The following is a 20,478-nucleotide window of genomic DNA, read 5'->3' as shown; positions in this document are numbered from 1 at the left end:
TAAACTTTAGTGACACCGGTGAGGCTGATAGTACGTGAAATCCCAAAGTCTTTGCGTTCAAGTTCATTTAAAGCAATGTAAATATTGTGCTGCAAAGTTCTGGAAAATGAAACCAGACAGAAAGTAATTATTGCAGCTCCGACAGAGAAGTCCAAGTAAACAGCAGATGACTTGCACTGAAAGTAATCCTAACAGGTTTCTCAACAAAATCGTGCTGAAATCAGATTAAAGGAACAGGTGAAATTATCTGGAGTGGGGTTGTGTGAGGTACTTATCGACTGTCGGTGTAGATGGCGGTCGACACGCCTCCAGTTTAGAGAAGCAGCAGGAGTACCAGTGGAGGAAGCTAAGCAATGTGCTGCTGTGGACAGAGTCAGCAACAAAATGTATTTTAGTGGACATGTCCCCTCTCCCCCTTCCTCACTTGATCGCTCTGCTGTGTGAGAAGAGTGACAGTTACATCACACACACTCCAGAGAGAGAAACGCAGAAACAGCATTATCTATTTAATGTATGTGTCTAGATATGCAGCTGGTCGGTGTCAATGCCATTCGATTGTTTTCATAGATGAAGTCATTACCGAGGAGCCTCGGCTTTTCTGCTGCTGCAAAAAACTGAATCGCGGATGTATTTCTGGGAAGACTTCATAAAACATCCTGCTGATAAAGAGGCGGGAGAGCCCCGGTGTGTGTGTGCAGTAACAGAAGTGTGGGTGTGTGCGAGTGTTTGGAGAAGAAGTGACGAGAAAAATCATTCATTCAAATCATCACTATCAAAAATTTAATCTGACAAGACTGTGACAGAATTAATTAATTGAGAAAAAAATTGATAATTAATCAATGAAAATAATCATTAGTTGTAGTAAGACAAAACCTACTACAGAAGGGTCAGAAAAAGCTGTCTGACGGGAAGATAAAGCAGTAAAATTCTAATTCAAATAATCCAAACTACTCCTTCAATTCCAAAAGATTGTTTGAGGTTCACTCAATGTGAATATTGTGCTGCAAAGAACAGAAATAAATTATTGCAGCTCCGACAGAGGAGAAGTCCCAGTAAACAGCAGATGACTTGCATTGGCAGGGACCCTTACGCCCAAACAACAAATTGTATAGAAATTCTATTAGGATACAAACAGATTTAAGGGCCGTGCAGACGAACTCAACATGGGCACATTTAAATTCTCCCAGCCTGAAGCGGGAGGCCAAAGTGCTTTAAGCAAAATAAAAATCACATGGTCTCATCCTGATGGTTAGATCCGTTTCTTTTCAAGAGCCGTGTGAGTGAGAGTGAAGCGAGCGATATGAGGGGGAGGCGGCGAGCTGAAGAAGGTAATACTGCAGCCGGAGCAGAGGACCACGCGTGTTCAGCGCCACTCCAAAGTGCTTCCTGCAAAAACCCCGCGCATGGGGAGAATACATTCAAACACACGCCGTTCAGTCTCCTCAATTACATCGGCTGGGCCCAAAACATTCAGTGCAAGAGTCTGTGGGGGAGGGGGGGTGGGGTGGGTGGTCTGGGTTTGGCTGTTTTTCCAGACTTGCCTGTTGCACAGCTCTTTGTCAAACAAAACGTAATGTCGTGCGTTCTGATCCAGAACGGGTACCTTTGTTCTGTGAGCGTCACGTCTCGACCGTTCAGCCCTTTCTCCGTCCCATCTTTAAATAAAACCAGCATCTCCTTGACTGGCGCGCTATTTCAACTGCTTTTAGCAATAACTTAAAAACACACAATCAAACCTCTTTGACCACTGCTAAAGAAACCAATAAGAAAACTCCAGGAATAAATAAACCAAATATAATCAAAACCTTAGAAAATTTTTATAAAATTAAATATCTTTGATTGTTATTCATATTAAATCCAGGAACACAAATTCCATATAAATAACTAAAAATTGATAACACAAATGAGAAATTCAGCATGTTACTTTGTGTGAAGTTGAGAGCAGGTTTTTGTCCCCCACTGGTCTGCGGGTGATCTAACTGTCTGATGAGCACCGTCACACTGCGCTCAGGGAGCCGTCTGTGACCGGGCTCCTCCAGTCACAGTGTCCGGTGGGGTGGGGTGGGTTGGAGGGTTGGTGGGTGGGGTGGTGGGGTTAACAGTGCAGTTGAAGAGCAGAGGGTGAAAGTTAAGGTTCATGGGTGCTAGCTGTCAGTCAGAAGAACCCTGGTCCGCCGTTGCCATGGTTACCGACAGAAGGGGTGAGGAGAGCCCCTGCAGGATGATGCAGGTGAATGTCTGCACGGATAAACAGAGAAACAGATTTGTTTTGCAGTATGTTCCAGTAGCTGGATTTAAACTCTGTGTCAGAGCTGTAGCAGACAGCTTCATTACCAAGTATAGTTACAGACAGACATGACTGACATGCATGACACTTAACATGCATGCTCTGTATTGTGCTGCACAGTTACTTTGTATTGACAAGTGTGATTATTCATCACTTGATTGCATGCAAACAAAAAAAAAAAAAAAAAAAAAAACACCTCATAGTTTAAGTACAGTTCATCCTAAAAATCAAACATACATATTTTAATCTGGCCTGTAGTGATATTTATCTATTTAGATAGCTTCAGTCCAACTCTGCATCTCACAGCAAAACAATCCAGATGGATAAATAGCAGAGATAAAACATGCATTTTTGATTTGGGACATTTGGGACAAGACTCCTGAGGTTGTCTTTTCTGACACTTTATGGATCAAGCAACTCACTGATTAATCAAGAAAATTATTGACAGATTAATTGATCATCAGTAACTGCAGGTATTCACTTACCTCGTGAAGTGTCTGTTGACTTTGTCACCTGTCATCCCATCGGTTCCCTGGCGGGGCTTTGAATGTCTTGTTCTGGGGAGAGAAAGAGGGAATCACAACAGTTCATATGTAGTTAATAATACAGTTACATAATTTCCTATGATAACTTTCCAAGAGCAGAAATGCCCAACTCTTTGTAGTTTCTAAGCAACTTGAACATTTCCAGTAGCCCGTGACATTTTAAAGTGCAGTTATTTCTGCTCACCTTGTGCTTTTTACACTTCATGGAGAAATTTTCTTCAATGAGAACACAGTCTGTGAGAACAAGAACAAAACAGGAGTTAAAGATGCTACATTGACTCATCCATAGAGTTCAACCACCCACACGTGCAAGTTCAGGCTGAGCGGAAGTGTTAACAGCCAAATGCACTTCACAAAAGAGCTATTTACAGAGCAATACACACACACACACACACACACACACACAAAGCAACGGACCAGTGGGTGCATTCAACATAATGGTTTAACAGGTACAACGTTAAGCAAAGACATTAGAGGCTAAACACTGACAAATGAAACCCAAACTGCAGGGATGGATACCACTCAAAACATATTATGTAATCTCTATAAACAGATAACTGCATATGAATACAGAACGTGTAGGCAGGGGACAAGATTTTGGAATCAGCGAAGTGTTTTTGTTTTCTCTTTGTAGTTTGAGTAATATTGACCAATCAGTTTTGAGCAGGCTTTAGTTTCCTGCAGGTAAACAGCCTGTGTGGAGAGCAAAAGAGGGAGAACGCAATGGATGAGATGTGATCTCATAATCAATCGGCTATTGTCTAGAGGTAATGATAATTATTCTTATTTTGATTGAAAAACATTAAAATGAGTGTGGTGTGATTTTTTTTGCAGGAATCTGCACCAAATGTAGATAATTCTTTTGAGTTTGCAAAACCTGATTTGTAGGACAGGACATTCCTGCCTCACACCATTCATTCATTCACTTAATAGTTTCTAACACACATTTTGCCTTTAACAAATACTGCACCAATCTGCACCAATATTGCTGCAATTTGAAAATTGCAGAAAGCCATATTATGTTTGTGATAAAATTCAGATTAATTGTGCAGCCCTAATCTGGATCTGCTGGCCACATCAGGAGCACCGAAACATTGGCCGTTGGCTCCAGAGGTTAAATTGTAATCATGATAGCTGATGGGTTCTGAGATTGTATATTAGATGACCCAATTTTTAAAGGACCAGTGTGTAGAATTTAGTGGCAGTGAGCAATGAACTTGCAGACTGCAAATAACTCGTCTCATTTTACCCTTCCAAGTGTGAAGGAGAGCCTACAGTCTCCATGAAACTTAAGCAGAAAATGCAAAAGGTAACAAAAACTACTCTTTTGGACATCGGGCCATGTTTATGCTGCGTTTGAGACAATGCTGGAAGTCGGAATTTCCACAGGTGAAATTACCAACTTCCCATCTCAAAGCATTCCAGGTGCCAAAAGTAAACAAAAAAAAAAAAAACATGGCTGATTGTGACAAACTGATGATTTCCTTTAGCAAACATACACTCAATCAAACCCTAAGCAGTGCAGCCCCCTTGCATAAACAAGAGAGGAGGAAAAATGATGGGTGAGGGTACAGACATCATTCAGTCAGTTTGTAATATTTTCCATGGGTGCTAACACAGATGTGTGACGTCACACAGCTGCCTCTTCAAGGAGTTGGGGCTTGATGGATTTGACCCGAGTTCACAAGCAGGAACTTGGACTTTGAGTGGTGTTCCATTGTACTTTTTCTAGTAGGGGGTTGTTTACCATCTACAGTGTTGTTGGAATGCAGCATTAATGTTGAAGTCTGTGTTTATTTTATACTATTGTTTGCAAAAAAGAGGAGTTGGATCTGAAAAAAAGTGTGCAGAAACCGCAGAATTGGTGCAACAGTCAAAGAGCTCAGAGTGAACTGTTCTGTCTGCTGAGATCCAGCAGTTAGTAATATTGCAAACACCTCAGCTTTTAGAGGGCTTTTAAAAATGCTCAAGCCAAACCATGAAGCAACGCTAACTTTGTTATACTGTGAAAATCACGTCACCGTCCCTGTGTTGCTAGCCCACAACAATAACTTCTAATCTTTTTCAATCTGACATAAGTGTCAGTTATTCGTGTTCAGTCATGCTCTGATTTGATATCGGCTGAAACTTATTAGTATCCTAGAGGCACAAAATACAAGTAAACAGGAAGGCTATTAATGCATAATTGTTCGTCATATTTTGTTGATTACACACTCCATCATACTACCACATCTTCATGTGGTAATGTGTAACAACATGGTGGTCTTCATGGAAGAGGAACGGCACCCTCTGTAGATATAAAGGTCTCATTCTAAGATAATGCAACACAGCGATACTTATTTTCAGGTAATTATACACTAATGAAAACATACTTAGGAATATTAAATGTCATTTCTGCCATATTCTGCCAATAAATCCCCCTAAATCTTACACACCGGACCTTTAAGATTAAAGATAAAAACAAGTCACAGATAGCCGTGCACATTGTACCTGTAAACAAGGATAAGGATAAGATTGCACTTTGTTCCCTTGTGATGTGTAGAGACAGGGGGCAGAGGGCACCACTCACCTGACTCCAGAGCACACCTGTAGTGGTACTTGTTGGGACAGGCTTTGAAGAAGCAGCCCAGTGTCGCACCTGGGTCACGGCACGCTGAACACATCTGAAAAAGACAGCAGATACAACGTCAGAGGCATCATGTACAAGTCTGCAAACAGGATACAACCGGATGCAGTACCTGAACTAGAAGTACCACCTTGCTGATAGAGAGCTGAACATTATGCCACAGTGAAGTTTAAGTTGTACATTTGTGTGAGTTATGGCCTTAAACATGTGACTTTTGACCTCCAAATTCTAATCATTTCGTCCTCGAGTCCAAGTGGCCATCTGATCCAAAATTTAAGAAATTCATCCAGGTGTTCATGAGAATGGGACGGACATGAGGTCACAGTGAGCTTGACCTTTGACTTCCAAAATCTCCAAATGGACATTTGTGTCAAATTCAAAGAAATTCCATAAAAGAGTTCTGGAGATATTGTGCTCAACCTGAACACATAATGCCTCTGGTCATGGCTGCCACTCGCACAGAGGCATAAATAAAGAAAGGGGACATTACTGCTGAGTATTTACTTTAAGGGACAGTTCACCCCCATAATCAAACGAACACATTTTTCCCTCTAGCCTGTAGTGCAGTTTATCCATCTAGTTTTTTGTGGCGTGAGTCACAGAGCTTTGGAGATACTGGCTGTAGAGAGGTCTGCCTTCTCTTGAATATAAAGGAACTAAATGGAACTCACCTTGTGGTGCTCAAAGCACCAAAAAGATACAGAAACCATGACTGGATTACTCAAAATAATCCATGAACCGTGTTGTGAGAAGTTTCATGAAGGAACTACTTCTTTTTCTGCAACAGAATCAAACTGAGCTACTTTAGAATCTACCGAAACTACTTTCTTCCCAATAGAGAGAAAGTAGTTCCCCCATGAAACTGCTCACAACAACGTCTGTGGATTATCTTGATTCATGATTTGAAAAGACACTGGTTTTGAATTTTTCAAATGCATTTTTTGGTGCTTTGTGCACCACAAGCAGAGTGCCATTTAGTCCCATTATAATGGAGAGAAGACATCTCCAAAACAAAAAATATCAAGATGGATAAAAAAAAAAAAAAAAAACACTACAGACCAGGAGAAAAAAAATGCATCTTTGATTTTTGGGATGAACTGTCACTTTAAAACACTGCAGGTAGTACTTAGAAATTACCAGAAACCATGTTTGATGGAACCCCTGCTTCATGATTAATGTTGAGTTCTCACCAGAGAAGCAGCACACTAGGGAGGCTCCTCCAACATCTTTCTGTCAATTTAAAATTTAAAACGCTGCATTTACCAGCAATCAGGCACATTTATAGCTTTGAAGTATCATTTCTTCAAGGTCCTCATTTATCAATATTGCATAAAAATGTGCCGCATTCATCCTTATGAAGAGCATGGTACAAACATGTTAGGATATAATCCACTGAGTACAGGCTTTTCTCCACGTATTCTGCCTTAATAGGCCTTTTTCCACCACAGACATGGTGACTTGTCATACTGGGAAAACACATGTTACTAATAACATTAACGATGGCCCCGTTTTATTAAAGTGTCCCAGGAAGAGAAATAGTGAGGCAATAAAGCTAACAAATTATAAATCTGTAGCAAATTTCATAAAGAAACAGATTTTCCCTCGAGTAGCTGCAGAAAATATCTGCCATTATCAATAATGAGAGTCAATGATGTTAAACAGGAAAAGCCTTTAAGACTAAGAGAACTGAACTTTGCTCACATATGTGGTAGCAAACTAAGGGTTCTTCTGGCATGCTCAGTGGTCACCACAGTAAGGGAAAACATGACTAAGTGTACTGCAGCCCAGCCCCTGGAGCCTCAAGTATTCATTATTACTCACATGTTGTCCCCGCTGGGATCATGGACATGGCAAACGTCTTGGCACCTTGCCTGATGTGCTGGATCATAAGATATTTTGTGTGCTGACATTTTAGTCTGAAGATGTTGCAAAATACAGAGGATTTTGTTGTGAGTTGCACTGTGTCCTCGCGCACGCTTGTGTGGTTTGACCTGAAGCAATTAAATTATTAGCTGATCGACAGAAAGTTAATCTGCAACCATTTTAATGATCAATTAAGCATGCAAGTCATTTACTGCCCAGCAACTGGCTGAATCCAGCTTCTCAAATGTTAATATTTCCTCATATTCTATGGTTGGAAACTTAGCTCTAGCAAAATGATTTCTGTGCTACATTTTTTTCCCACTGCAGCTTTCGACAGCGTCTCGCAGACTTCCTCAGAGGATGGATTTCGCTCTGTTGTCATGGAGACTGCTAAGCGGGCATGATGTGAGCTAAAAACGGAACTTTGATCCCATGAAAACAGTTGGGAGTATTTCATATATAGAGCCACTGAGCCCCTAGTCAGGCAAAATGTAAGCTTATGTAAAAACTATGAGTGCAAAGTTTTGTCATGATAAGATATTGATTCTTTGGTACGATACAATATCTGCAAAGTCTGCAAAGTTTAAGTCGATTCAGGTCAGGGGTCTCATATGTCCATTCAACATAATCAGTTACATTTACGTCAACTTACAAAAACAACTAAATTATGATTTGACAATTTTATGACTGAACTCTTCCAGATATGCCATGTGATTTTCAAAATAAAGGTGCATCTTAAAGATGACGATACAGATCAATATTTTCACTTTGCATCAATAATATTTGATCACTGAACACTGATTCGATATATTGATCCAGGTCGATGTATCGTTACAACCCTAGTAAAAACAATACAGAAAATTAACATAACACAATTTACACACTTCCACCATGCCGAGTCAAACCATGTCGTGCTGATTTGCACTGCCATTACCACTTTTAACGTGCGCTGTGCCCAGTCATGCCTGAGATGGACTTATTCTGGAGTGGGGCCAAAGAGAGCCTGACCTGTCTCCAAACAGGCTGAAGTGAAGTCTGCAGCCAGCCTGTGATAACCCCTTTTCTCGGCGTTGTGATACTCAACTCATGTGTGTGCAGGAGAGATAAAAAAAAACACATTTCTAAAAGTGTCAGTGACTGTGTGTTCAGCTCTCAGTTCTTTAGAAGCTAATCTCTGTGGTTTGAAGTTCAGTTTCTCTCCTGTGCCGCTGTTTTTACGTTCAGGTAACTGCTGTATTTTACTATCATGTTCCCTTTCAGCCTTCACGAATTGTGCCAAGTTACAGGTAATGACAAAATAAATCCTGGTTTTGCTGCTTCATAACAGAGGCTTTTAGATGACAAAATAATGGGGGACTTTTACTGTGAAGAATTTAATGCAGGTGCAAACTCCGATGTCCTGGGCTGAAGCACCAAGTCAAACAGCACATGGTCCCAGGTATCATGTTCACATCGCTGCCAATCAGTTTGAGACAATAAATACCCGTGACTTCTGTAGTCATTTAAACTAGGAATAAATGCCAATTATACCCTTATCATTTTAAGAGAGAACCCAGATGTTAGTAGATGTTAGTGGGGTTTTTTTGTCCAGCTTTACAGGGGGACACATATAGAATAACTGGACGCCATAAAGTAAATTTTTCTGGCCATGGGCTGTGGTTAATGCCAAGTGCTGCGGTTAATGCCAAGTGCTGCATTTACGTTTGCTGTTTCCAAAGTGAATCATGAACATCCAATTGGATCTGAAAGTGTTTGCAGAAATTACAGACTCGGTGCAACTGGCAGAGAGCTCAGAGGGATTGTTCTGTCTGCTGACCAGCACTGAGGCAGTATCACTGCAGAAACCTCAGCTTTTAGAGAGCAGCTCTCTTTAAAATGCACAGCAAGCCGAACCCTCAAGCAATGCTTAATCTGTAATACCATACAAATCACAATGTCTCAGTGTTGCTAGCCTGCACCAATAACTGCTAATCTTTTTCTGACATAATTGTCAGTTGTTCATGCTTACTCATGCTCTGATTTGATAACACATCTGAAATCTATTAGTATGTTAGAAGCCTACGAAACAAGTAAACAGGGAGATTATGAATGCATTATCACACCTTCATTTCCAGCTCCATCATATCAACCACATTCACATTATAGGTTTAATGTGCAGCTTTACCGTCTCCTGGGCCACCTTGACAGCCTCCTCCAGTCCGTAGACTTTGCCCTTCACAAGGAACACGCCTGCGGACCAGATGCCGCAGTCTTCATGGAGCCAGTATTCACAGGGCTCCAGTGGCAACACAGGGGGGCTGTACCAGTCCTCTACATCGGCAGAGCCGGCGTCTGACCGAGCCCGCTTAGCTGCGGGGCTGCCTGTGCCATCGCCGGTCCACCACTGGGTTCCTGGCCGAAGGGGCCGCACTTTTGGTGGGATGGCACGCTTCCTCCCCCTGCCCCGCATACTGCAGGACGAAGAGTCCGAATCGCTGGAGTCGTCCTCTTTGAGGCCCGACATGCTGGCTGGTGTTTTGGTGCTTGGCTGGTACCCTTCGGGGTAATAGGGGCCGTGGAGGTCCCCCAAGTCCATGGCATTGGCTGACTGGCCACACAGGCAGCAGACCAGAGAGCGCTGGTGTTGGCCATGTGTGGACGCCCGGCCCAGCTGCAGACAGGAAGTGCTGGGTATGACAGCAGAGATAAAGCCACTTGAGTGAGCCTGCTGCTGCTGCTGGCCCCTCTTGTGTTGCGTCCTCACCTCGTCAGCATAGTTGATTACAGTACACAGTGATGGCGATGACTGCTGACGCTGCACACGGATGAACGGGGAGAAACCATCCAACTTCAAGTCCCTTTTCTCCTCCTTGTAGTTGATGTACTTCAGCTTGATTTCCGGTTCCTTGGGGGAGAACATGGAGGAAGACTGTCTTTGCTTCCTTTTGTGTTTCTTTTGCCGACCCTTGGGCGTACGAGCCCCCTTTGTCTTGGCAGTGGGAGACTTTTTGCTACCTGCAGCCTTGCCTTTGGCCTTGCCTTGGCATTTCTTTGGAGATTTGGATGGTGGTGGTGGGGAAAATCTTGCCATGTGATTTTCCACTGGGGGGTCAGGGTGAGAAAGCTGCTCTGGCTCCTTCTTTGAGTTTTTGTGCACAACAATCTTCGGGCTTTTTGGAGGTGTGCTGCTTTGTGACCTTTTAGAATGACTGATTTCTGAATCAGAGGTAGAGTCTTTGCAACTGTCGGTGTTAATATTCTTAGTTTTACCCCTTTTCACTGGAATTACTTTTGCTTTTTGTTTAGTTGTTTTCACTGAGAAAGATGCTTTTGCTCTGCTTGTCCTTTTCCCCGTTGACAGCGTGTCATTCCTTTTAGCACTCACCAACTTAGAATCACCCGCTGTCGATTGGGAAGCACTTGCTTTTTTATTGGTGCGTATGCATCCTGACACTTTATATCTGCTTGAATTTATGTTCATAACTATAGCCTCTAAGCGCATGCCTCTGCCTGAACGCACTGGCAGTTTCTTTTCATGTAAAGTTCTCTGTAGTGCCTTCGCATTCCCGTTCATGTGAGGAACAACAGTCTTGGGTTTGTTTTCCAAAACATCTGACACACAAACATCATCTGTTAAGTCAATCAAAGGCTCCAACACTGCCTTCCGTCGATGGACTGGCTGCTTATTTTCATCGCTTGAATCTAACCTCGTGGTGTCTTTGCTGACGCCGGAGGCCAGCTGAATGCCCCTCTCTGTGCTCGAGCCATCCCACACAGCCTCGTCAGTCGTCTCTAGATAAGAGGTGTCGCCGCTGGGCGAGCTGGAGGCCTGAGGCAGGACGAACACATCTTCCACATCGTCCTGTGAGGTAGTGGAGGGAGAGACAGGGTCCTCCAGAGGACTGATGTACTCCCTGTTCAGTGAACACAGGTCTCTAGCGCCCACGCTGTCCGGGACAACTGGTGGGTCTGGTTTCTTAGACATGAGAAAGAGCACCTCGGATCCCCCCTTCTCGTCTTCCTCCCCTGTGGTGGGGGTGAGCGTTTCCGGTGAGGATTCAGCACACACTCCTGAGCTTGACCAGCTCTCACCCTGACCATTCTCCAAACCCTGACTGCTCTCCCGAGAAAGGCTGTGGTCTTCTTGGCCTTGTACATCCCCATCTCTGGAAAGGACTCCACCGTTGATCGTGTGACACTCTTGTGTTAGACACACTCCCCCATCCTTCTCTGGTCCCACCTGAGCCAACGACTGAAAAAGTTCTGTCTGAGTGGTGAGGTCCACAGACCCATCAACCTGCTCTAAGCAATGCTGGTTGAGTGCGTGGCCGGTCTGCCCAAGCCCTTGACCTGAGTCACAAGGAGGGTGGAGGGATAACTTGCTAATAGCCGGCACGCCACGCAGAGTCGGATGCTGGGACAGGGAGTCATGAGTGGAGAAGACGTGAGACCGGCTCACATAGGAGAGGGTGACTGTAGTGTGAGAGAAGGCATTGTCTGGTTGAATCTGATCCCCCGATTGGAGCCCGACGTCCGAAGAACTGGTCTCTGAGAAGGGTAATCCAGGGCTGCCAGTGGCGGAGTTTGGATACCAGCTAGGGCTCTTGACCATCCGCAGCGCATCAAAGGACGTGGCGTTGAGGACACATTCCTCGCCTTTCCTGGTCAGGTCAATCACAGTGGGGATGCCGGAGATGGAGAGGTCTTGAGGCTGTAGATCATCTAAGCTCCCAGGTGGCTGCTCCATAACAACTGAAAAGGATGAAGAGGAGGACAGAAAATGGTGTAACTTATGTAAGTTCAACTGTAGAAGTCATTAACTTCCCAATATCCAGAGATGGGCATGATTTCAATTAATGTATGGCAAGTATGTATTTAATTACTTCAGAACTTTGTTTTTTGTATTCTGTCGGACAGAAAAAATAAGATGTTATTTGTGACAAAATACCTTAAGAGCTTGAATTTGTATTTGTATATTTGAAATACATGTAATATCTCCACCAGGCAGAGGAGTTAGGATACTGGTATCAAATGAAACTAACATCATATGAAAGACCTAAGGCAGTCCCTCCCAAGGACTGGGTCAGGACCCACATCTTATTTTGGTACCCAAACAAATATGACACAATGGAAGAAATTCTGAAAATCTAAGATTTATATCTGCAGTTCACCTTTCATAAACCATTTTAAATGTGTATATTGTTTTACTGATGGGAGGAAAAAAACAAGAACCTGTTAATTCAATCCAATGCAGTTATTTTGTCACATTTATGAAGTAGGCTAAAATGTCCTATGTTGTTTTCCTGATAAGAGGAAAAAAATAACAAGATGCTCTGTAACTCAGCCTAAATTACTTTCTTTTTCATTTCTAAAGTTTTCACAGGTCAGTGAAGTGACAATGAAAAAAAGAAAGAAAAATGGCAGTAAAAATCAGAAACTTTCATTAATGCACAAACTAACTCTTACCAGAATTTATTGATAAGGCTTATTTTAATTTGGGTTGCGATAGTTTGTCCTTTAAAAAAAAGTTGGGTCCCCAGGAAAAAAGTTTGGGAAATGGTGAGCTACAGCATACTTTAGTATCGCCAGGTGAGGTGAGCTTGTTGGAAAAAACGCTTAATAATGCTCCAGAGTTCTAGATTTTGCTGAGTTAAAAACCGGCGTGGCTTTTTTCAAAGGGGTCCCATGATCTCACACCTCAAGATATCTAAATGAAAATGGGTCTTATGGGCACCCAATAGTCTCCCCTTTACAGACATACCTGCTTTATGCTAATCATATGCTGTTTCTGCATGCATTATAAATTGTTATGCAGGGGGTTTATGGCTAGAGCCATATTGAGCCTACTAAATCACTAAAGTGTGATCATATAAGAGGCTACAGAGTGTATTTTTGTCTTGTACTTTAATTACATACATTTTCTTATCCCGGCATTTTGTGTTTTATTTGGATATATTTGATGAGCAAATGTTTGAATTTTGTAACAAAATACTTTTTGATGTACTTTGTGTCCATCTCTGAAGGCATCATTACTCTTTTTTTACCTTTTCAGGTCAACATCTCTTTTTTTCGTCTAACCTGAGTAGCTAGATGCACCGAGCACGTTTGCTCCTTTGCAGGAACTTGTCTTCTACTTTTGACCACAAGCTACATCACAAACTTATCACGCTGTTGGTGTTTTGTTAAATCCGTTTTCAATGTATCTTATTGTAAGACTTCAGGCATAAAGTTAAACCACAAGCCTTTACAGCTATAGTCTTAACCTTGTCATTAGCCTGGAAACTGACGTGTGCTTGATTTCATTAACGTTGGAGAACATATAGATTAGCGTTAACTGACAATTTATGTCTTGGCTTTTTTCCAATTTATCTTAATATTATTGAATGTTTATAATATCAACTTGTTAGGTTTACTGAATAATGTTTTTTCAGACAGTCGGCTGACTTTTTACCTCCAACCAACGTTGACAGCTCAGGGTTGCTAACGACAGTTAGCTTAGCCTAGCCACAGCTAACGTTAGCTAGCTAGGCCCAGCTTAGCTCCGGCAACCTTCCCGTACGCCGAACTGCATGACATATCCGGCAGTTTAAAGGGGTTTTCATTAAAAACAGAAAGTAACACCAAAAAGAACGTGAATTAACAACTTTTAATAATCGACATTGAACACTTTTCATGTCGGCAAGGTCCATTCCTCCAAGAAGCTCATTACTTCGACAAAATGACAACTTTTACATCTTCGTGGTCCACATCTTTCGTTATTGCACACTGCGACTCTTAGTAACTTTGTTGCAAGAACAGCGGCCAAACCAAATTTTAAATGTTAATTTTTCTTTCAAATAGTGTTTCTTTGCTCTATTACATGAATTCCGAATTGACGAGTGGATTTTAACGGTTCAAAGAAGTATAATTTGCTGTCTACTCCTTTCCAAATTTTAGCGATAAGCGTGGTATTATTAAATTGCGGATTACTTTTCATGGAGTTTGGCGACACGTTCTCTCCATTTACGAGCATCGGGGCAAGGCCCGGCTGGATGAAACAAAGACAGAGCGGAGGTAATGCGCTGCGCTGCGCTGCTGCTCATCCAAACTTACCCGGACGGGAGAAATCGTAGCGTTTTTAAACGTCCAGTTAAGAATCCGTCCCAGCCTGCATCTCCTTCAACAACCCATCTGCTCTGACGGATCCGAATAACACCACAGAGAGAGAATGAGCCAAATTAAATAAAGATCTAAACACTTTCCAGGAACACACTACTCTGACATTAGCGGCAGTGTCAAGTTGTTTAGAGTATAATCTCAAACTTCCGGATGCCCCCTTCACAATAAAACAATTAGTGGTGCGTTCAATGTTTTTCTTTCCTTTATTTTAAATAATGTGAATGAAAAGTACAAATTAACAATTAAATACTAAATGCACAGTTTCTCTAAATGTTATTAGGAATATAGTTATTTTCAGGCAGAACAGTTTGCTCTTCTTGGTCCAACTGTTGCATGTAAACTGTCAAGCCTCAGAAAACTTACACCAGGCCGTCCAACCCGGGATGATTCCTTTTTTTAATTTTAATTTTGTGTAGAGATGTCATAACTACCGAGCATTACTTTAAGCTGTGTGTTGCTGTCTAACTCTGGGTGGCTTGACAAGTGAAGCAACCAGCAGTGGAACAGTTGTCACTGGGCTGGGGGAACACAGAGGCATTATGGGAACAAAGTAGTAGGACCTGTTCAAACCCCTCTAAGAATATTTGGTGTCACTGTCAGACATAGTTTGTAAAACAACTCTAAAATCAAACATCTTTGAATGATTTGTGAACATTTCTTGCTGCTGACATATATTTTACATGAACTTCTGAAACCAAGCTGGCCTACAGTACTTTCACAAGAACTCAGTCGGTTGATAAAATAAATACAGATAAAAAAAAAAAATGAATAAAAAAGAATCAAGTGAAATTTCAGAATTTTTGAATTTTTGTCTTCCACCTGTTTAGACAGATTTTTTTCTGTGATGATTTTTTTTATTTTTATTTTATTTTATTATCGATTAATCTGTTGACCATTTTCTCCATGAATTGATTAGGTGTTTGGTCAAGTGGTGACAAAAAATGTTGATCAGTGTTTCCCAAAGTCCAAGATGACGTCCTCAAATGTCTTGTTTTGTCCACAACTCAAAGATATTCAGTTTACTGTCAGAGAGGAGAAAAGAAAGCAGAAAATATTCACATTTAAGAAGCTGAAATTATTACTTTCTTCAGCTGTTCATTCCTTTATTGTGTGCAATTTATTGATCGATTGGTTGATTTAAGGACAAAAAACCACTGGAATTTCCACTCAATGAAGTGTTTTGTCACTACAGGCCATTATAATGAATTGGCAGCTGTGTGTCCACTGTGCATGATAGTATATTGTTCTTTATTTTAAAACTACATTACTACTAATAATCCTAATTTTTACCAAATGTATGTCTTTTTATCTGTAACTGTATCCAGATTATGTAATCCTGTTACATGTAATCTGTTACTCCCCAATCTCGAGTACACAGTTAGAACAGTAATGATTGTCATTCATTGCTCTTCTGGCCCAGTTTGGAGTCCGTGTCGTTGTGACCTCTTCTGCTCGCTTTAGGAGACAAATGAAGCTTCACAACAAATAGAACTGCAGTTTGCAGCGTTTGCTCTTCTATCAGAATCATGTCTTTTCCCCAGGGGTAGAAGAAGTATTCAGATCATTTACTTGAGTAGAAGTACTAATACACCACAGGGAAAACACTCAGCTACAAGTAAAAGTCCTGCATTCAAAACCTTACTGAAGTAAAAGTATGTAAATATCTTGGTGAAGAGTCAAAGTTTTCACGTTGCAGTGTTTTGCTGTTATATCTGATGTTTTTGGATTAATATCACTGCTGCGTTCTTGAACGTTACATTTTCCTGCTGTGGATGTTTATGTTTGAGCTCATTTGAACTACTTTATATACTGTTGGGTAGTTTCATCTACAGCAGACAGACTCTCAGTCAGACACTTGTTCAAAATGACAGGAGGTGATAAACAAACATGAATACTATTTATTAGACAAATTAAGATTAAAATGCCACTAACTTGTCTTTCTTTGAAATTCTTTGTTTTCAGATTAACTGCTTTATTAATTTAACTGATTAACTAAATTAACTTGGATTGACACAAGGTCTATATGACTGACAGATCAGATATTTTACCACATTTTGTAGCTGCAACTGCATTTTACATTTTAAAGAGTTACGTAACATTTAGAGCCCATCTGATACTGAATTTTGGGGGCTGATGCCAGTATTAGGGATTTAAAAAAATATCATAGATATTTGCAAATATTCTTTATTTATGTAAATGTAAAGTCCTCTAACATGTAGTGGAGTAGAATAATAAACTTGCATAAAATAAAATACTCAAGTACCTTTAACTAATACTGAAACACAATAATTTCTTTTCAAGTAGTCAATGATATGCACTCAACAAAAGTCAGTGAGAATAAATTTCCTGTCAACGAAAATAAAAGCCTTGACTATGTATAAAAGAACCATGTGAAGGCACATTTGTTGCAATAAATGCACATCGTGTGAAGCGTTTTAAGTTTAACAGAGGTGGATTCATCAATAGACCCTCATGACTCAGCGCAGTCGTTTACCCGAGTGGTTCTCGGCGGTGACCACTACATGAAGCCACCAGTAAGAGACGTCATCAGTTGTGGGCCTCGTGTTATGGTATTATTTGTACTGTTACAAGAAGAATGAATGAAAAATGAACTAACATATTTTCACTGGTGTTCATTTAGGCCTGGGTGATAAAACAAAAGCGGTATGTATCATCAACAGACACTTCACTGATAGAAATAAGAAAACTGTTCAGTAGTTTGAATTGCCTTGAGCACATAATGAATTAACCACATATGACTTGTTAATGGAGGATGCTATGAAGTGACACTCATAAACAGTGGTGGGGCGCTGACATGGTGAAAATCATTATGCATTTCAGGTCAAACAGTTCCAAGTTCTGGTTTAGATTAAAATTGTTTTATTGTAAAACTACGGGAACTCTGTAATAAAACACACAGTGAACTGTTGAACCATTTAAAGGCATGTAGAGAGGGGCCAACATGGCACTGTGATGTGTTTTTTCTAGTAGAAGGGTACTTTGGAGGGCTCTTTAGGGCATTGGTTCCCAGCCTGGGGTCCAGGCCCCACTTAAAGGGCACCAGGAATCACAAGGGTTCCCCAAGACTTTGTCTGCTCTGAGGTGCTCAAAATCAGATTTGCACATGTTGACTAAAATCACAATTTCAGGGTTTGTACACCTTCTCCAAAATCAAATTCAAGCTTTTTTCCAGCGCTTTCCAGCTGTGGTAAATTACATATGTACATACAAAATGATTATTTCACCTTTTCATCACATTCAGTCAGATGTTATCATGCTGTTATCAACCAAAATGATGTTCTGTGACAAAGTTTTATGTCAAAATGTGTCACCTGTCTCTAAGTAGACTTGGCTTCCTATTAGTGTTACACATTTTGTGCATTTTCTTCAGCTGAAAATACTAACAATTTATTAATTGATTAATCATAAATACTTAATACAATATAAAACATGTCTTCCTAATTTTTGTTTCTTCATATTTTAAGTTATAGTGGATAAGTTCCTTATCCAATCAATGGCTCCACCAGACAAAACAATATCAAATGAGGTGTAAACAATGCCAGTTGTTTAATCAGTTAAGTTCTTATCTGGCGCTTAACTTCCTATAGAATCTGGCTCAGCAAACATCTGACTTATTTTATTTCTTTATCTAAAAAGTGAACTAACTAGTTCAGTCAGGCAGCAATTTATTCTGAGAGTAATGTGATTACAGTTTCAAGCACTTTATCCAAAATTCGAACACTTCTCAAACCTTGAAAACACTACATTAGAATTCAAGTGTTTTCAAGGATTTCCAGCACCTGTATGAACCTGGTATTTATACACAAGTCTGTGTTCAGGCTGGGAGGGCAACTCAGGTTTCTTTAGATACGGGGGGTGAGGGGTATGTATGTAAGTATGGCGGTTAAATTCAACCTTTTAAATGTAAGTTAAGTTTACCGTGATACATTTTCCAGCTACATCGTCCGACCCGATGTTAGTTTGTTCAACGTGTTAAAGAAAAAAAACATTACAACAACAAAAAGGGTGCAAAAATATTTATTGCTAATAAACCTGTAGTCAGTTGGTGTATATCTGCTTTATATTTACAATAACAGAGAACAGAGGAACGGGAATGTGAAAGAAAAATCCCAACCATTTAAATAAATACAAAGGGACTGCCACTGAACAAGACAACGAACATAACCTCCAACAACTCCTATAACAGCTGGACCAACGATTGCAGTGAGAAAAAAAAACTCTATATAAATTTTCATATATATATATTTAAATTATAGTCAGTGAATCCTATCCATATGCATTCAGCTGTCGCCTTTATCTCCGGGTATCTCAGACAGATCCAAGGATCTAATATCTAATATGATGTTAATTAACATCTAATCTGATGTTAATTAAGACGTCAGGCGATGAAGCAACATGGTAGGTTATTTGTTTCCTAATGCAGACGAGCACTTTTTGTTCCATAGCTTGTTTACCGAGCAACACTTCCATCTGTGCTGGAATGATGATGGGAGTGGTGGAGCGTTAGCGTGCAGACCTGAACGCCTGACTCATTCCTATGGGTTTTGTTATGCAAGTTACTACACACTCATCAATATGTAGTTGTGTTTAGCCATTAACATCACATTTTATGCCTTTGGCCAGCAACAGTCTAGGGAGTTAAAACAGTAGCTTACACAGTCATAGTTTTAACGTATGCATGACAGATGCTCAACTAAAAACAGTATTTACAGTAAGACGTGGCAGCAAAAACAAACAATACAAAAAAATGTCACAGTAACTGAAGTGCATGGAATGCAAAACCTAGACATGAAAGTCAAACTTCATACCATGTTTTTTTTTTTAATAATATATGATCTGTGTTTGTGGCCAGTGTGTCGTGTTACTAAATAAGTCATTACAGAGCTAAAATATAGTGGGCTTCTAAACATGCAGCAAGGTAGGTCGACACGACGCGTCACTGTCAGAACTCCTTCGTGTCTTTATTTTCAAACAGGTGGAGTCTCTGCTCAGCCGTCAGCCCTTCCTTTAGACTCTGCAGGGACGGAGAGAAAGAGCACATGTTAATAATGATAAATGCGTGTTTTTTGTTTTTCTTGACAGATGTTCCTGAGCAGACAGTGTTTCCCCTCTCTGTGTTAATCTGTTATCACCCAGTGATTGTATCTCTAAAGAGGAATTATGAGAGCCCACACACCACTTTACAGCTGATTACAAACCCTTTTACACCCTGTGGAACCAACAACAGGCAGTAAACAGTTATCGAGTGAGGCAAAAATAGAACTGAATAGACCCATAAATAACACTGTTAGTTAAATTATTAAAATGGTGAACATCCAATGAGTTGATAATATACATTTAAAGTTTATTATCTATTAATTTTTAAACTAGCTCATTTTAGTTTTTAAGCACCTCAGTTTTCCTGTTGCTGGACTTTGCCTAAGTTTATTCATTTATCAATCCCTATTTTCCACAAGCAATATGTCACAATAATAAACTAAGTGTCCATGTATATGAAGGGGAATAACTGATCAAGGGTAGGAGTGTGTGTAAAGACAGACTGTGGCTAGCTACCTGAAATCCCTGGTAGTTAACACAGAGTAATAGTGTTTCACCTAGTGACCTAGTCACAGCTAACTACACCAGTGTAAGTACTGTTAATCATTCATATATCATTGACGTTTCACGTTATACATGTATGTTATATATAATACTGAGATATCATCACTGTAAAAACTCTCTAATTGTAACTTAATCATATTAGCTGCCAAGCTAACACTAACATAGCTAACTTTTCCAATACGATGAGGAAAATGCGTGAGACGCTGTACTGAGGGGCTCAACAATGAGGACAGTCTGTTTGTCCAGGGTAAGTAAAATACCATGTCAAAAGAGTTATTACTATGAATTTACACTAGAATATGGAAGCCCATTTCGGCCAGTGGAAAAAAACATATCTCCATGGCAAGTCATAATTAAATAAAAAACAGAAATTATGAGATTAAAAAGTCAATTATGAC

General features: G+C 40.5%; 2 protein-coding genes across 3 annotated transcripts in view; both read right to left on the bottom strand.

Moving 5' to 3' along the window:
* Positions 1–2,773: 2,773 nt before the first annotated feature.
* Positions 2,774–15,145, bottom strand: LOC146311583 (uncharacterized). Its single transcript, XM_084740607.1, has 5 exons — positions 14,393–15,145; positions 9,486–12,052; positions 5,402–5,495; positions 3,017–3,066; positions 2,774–2,844 (listed from the first exon to the last, which is right to left on the bottom strand). Exons 2-5 carry the CDS (start codon positions 12,045–12,047, stop codon positions 2,797–2,799), a joined length of 2,754 nt encoding a protein of 917 aa, XP_084596733.1. The 5' UTR covers positions 12,048–12,052; positions 14,393–15,145; the 3' UTR covers positions 2,774–2,796.
* Positions 15,146–18,480: 3,335 nt separating this feature from the next.
* mpripb (myosin phosphatase Rho interacting protein b) overlaps positions 18,481–20,478 on the bottom strand; it is a 55,563-nt gene continuing 53,565 nt past the window's right edge. For both annotated transcript variants that reach the window (XM_084740609.1, XM_084740610.1), the window contains exon 24: positions 18,481–19,493. In XM_084740609.1, the coding sequence (XP_084596735.1) occupies positions 19,422–19,493 (72 nt within the window). In that variant the 3' untranslated portion in view covers positions 18,481–19,421. The remainder of the gene's footprint in view (positions 19,494–20,478) is intronic.

This window comes from Lutjanus erythropterus, chromosome 17 (assembly GCF_056507025.1).
Source record: "Lutjanus erythropterus isolate fLutEry1 chromosome 17, fLutEry1.hap2, whole genome shotgun sequence".
NCBI lineage: Eukaryota > Metazoa > Chordata > Actinopteri > Lutjaniformes > Lutjanidae > Lutjanus > Lutjanus erythropterus.
This window is presented reverse-complemented; position numbering and strand designations above follow the sequence as displayed.

Excerpts from the sequence above, each read along its gene's own strand:
- LOC146311583 (XM_084740607.1), bottom strand. The coding sequence starts at position 12,047 with ATGGAGCAGCCACCTGGGAGCTTAGATGATCTACAGCCTCAAGACCTC. Across the intron at positions 5,496-9,485 it reads TCAAGGTGGCCCAGGAGACG|ATGTGTTCAGCGTGCCGTGA; the intron begins GTAAAGCTGCAC and ends TGTCTTTTTCAG. Across the intron at positions 3,067-5,401 it reads CAGGTGTGCTCTGGAGTCAG|ACTGTGTTCTCATTGAAGAA; the intron begins GTGAGTGGTGCC and ends TTGTTCTCACAG.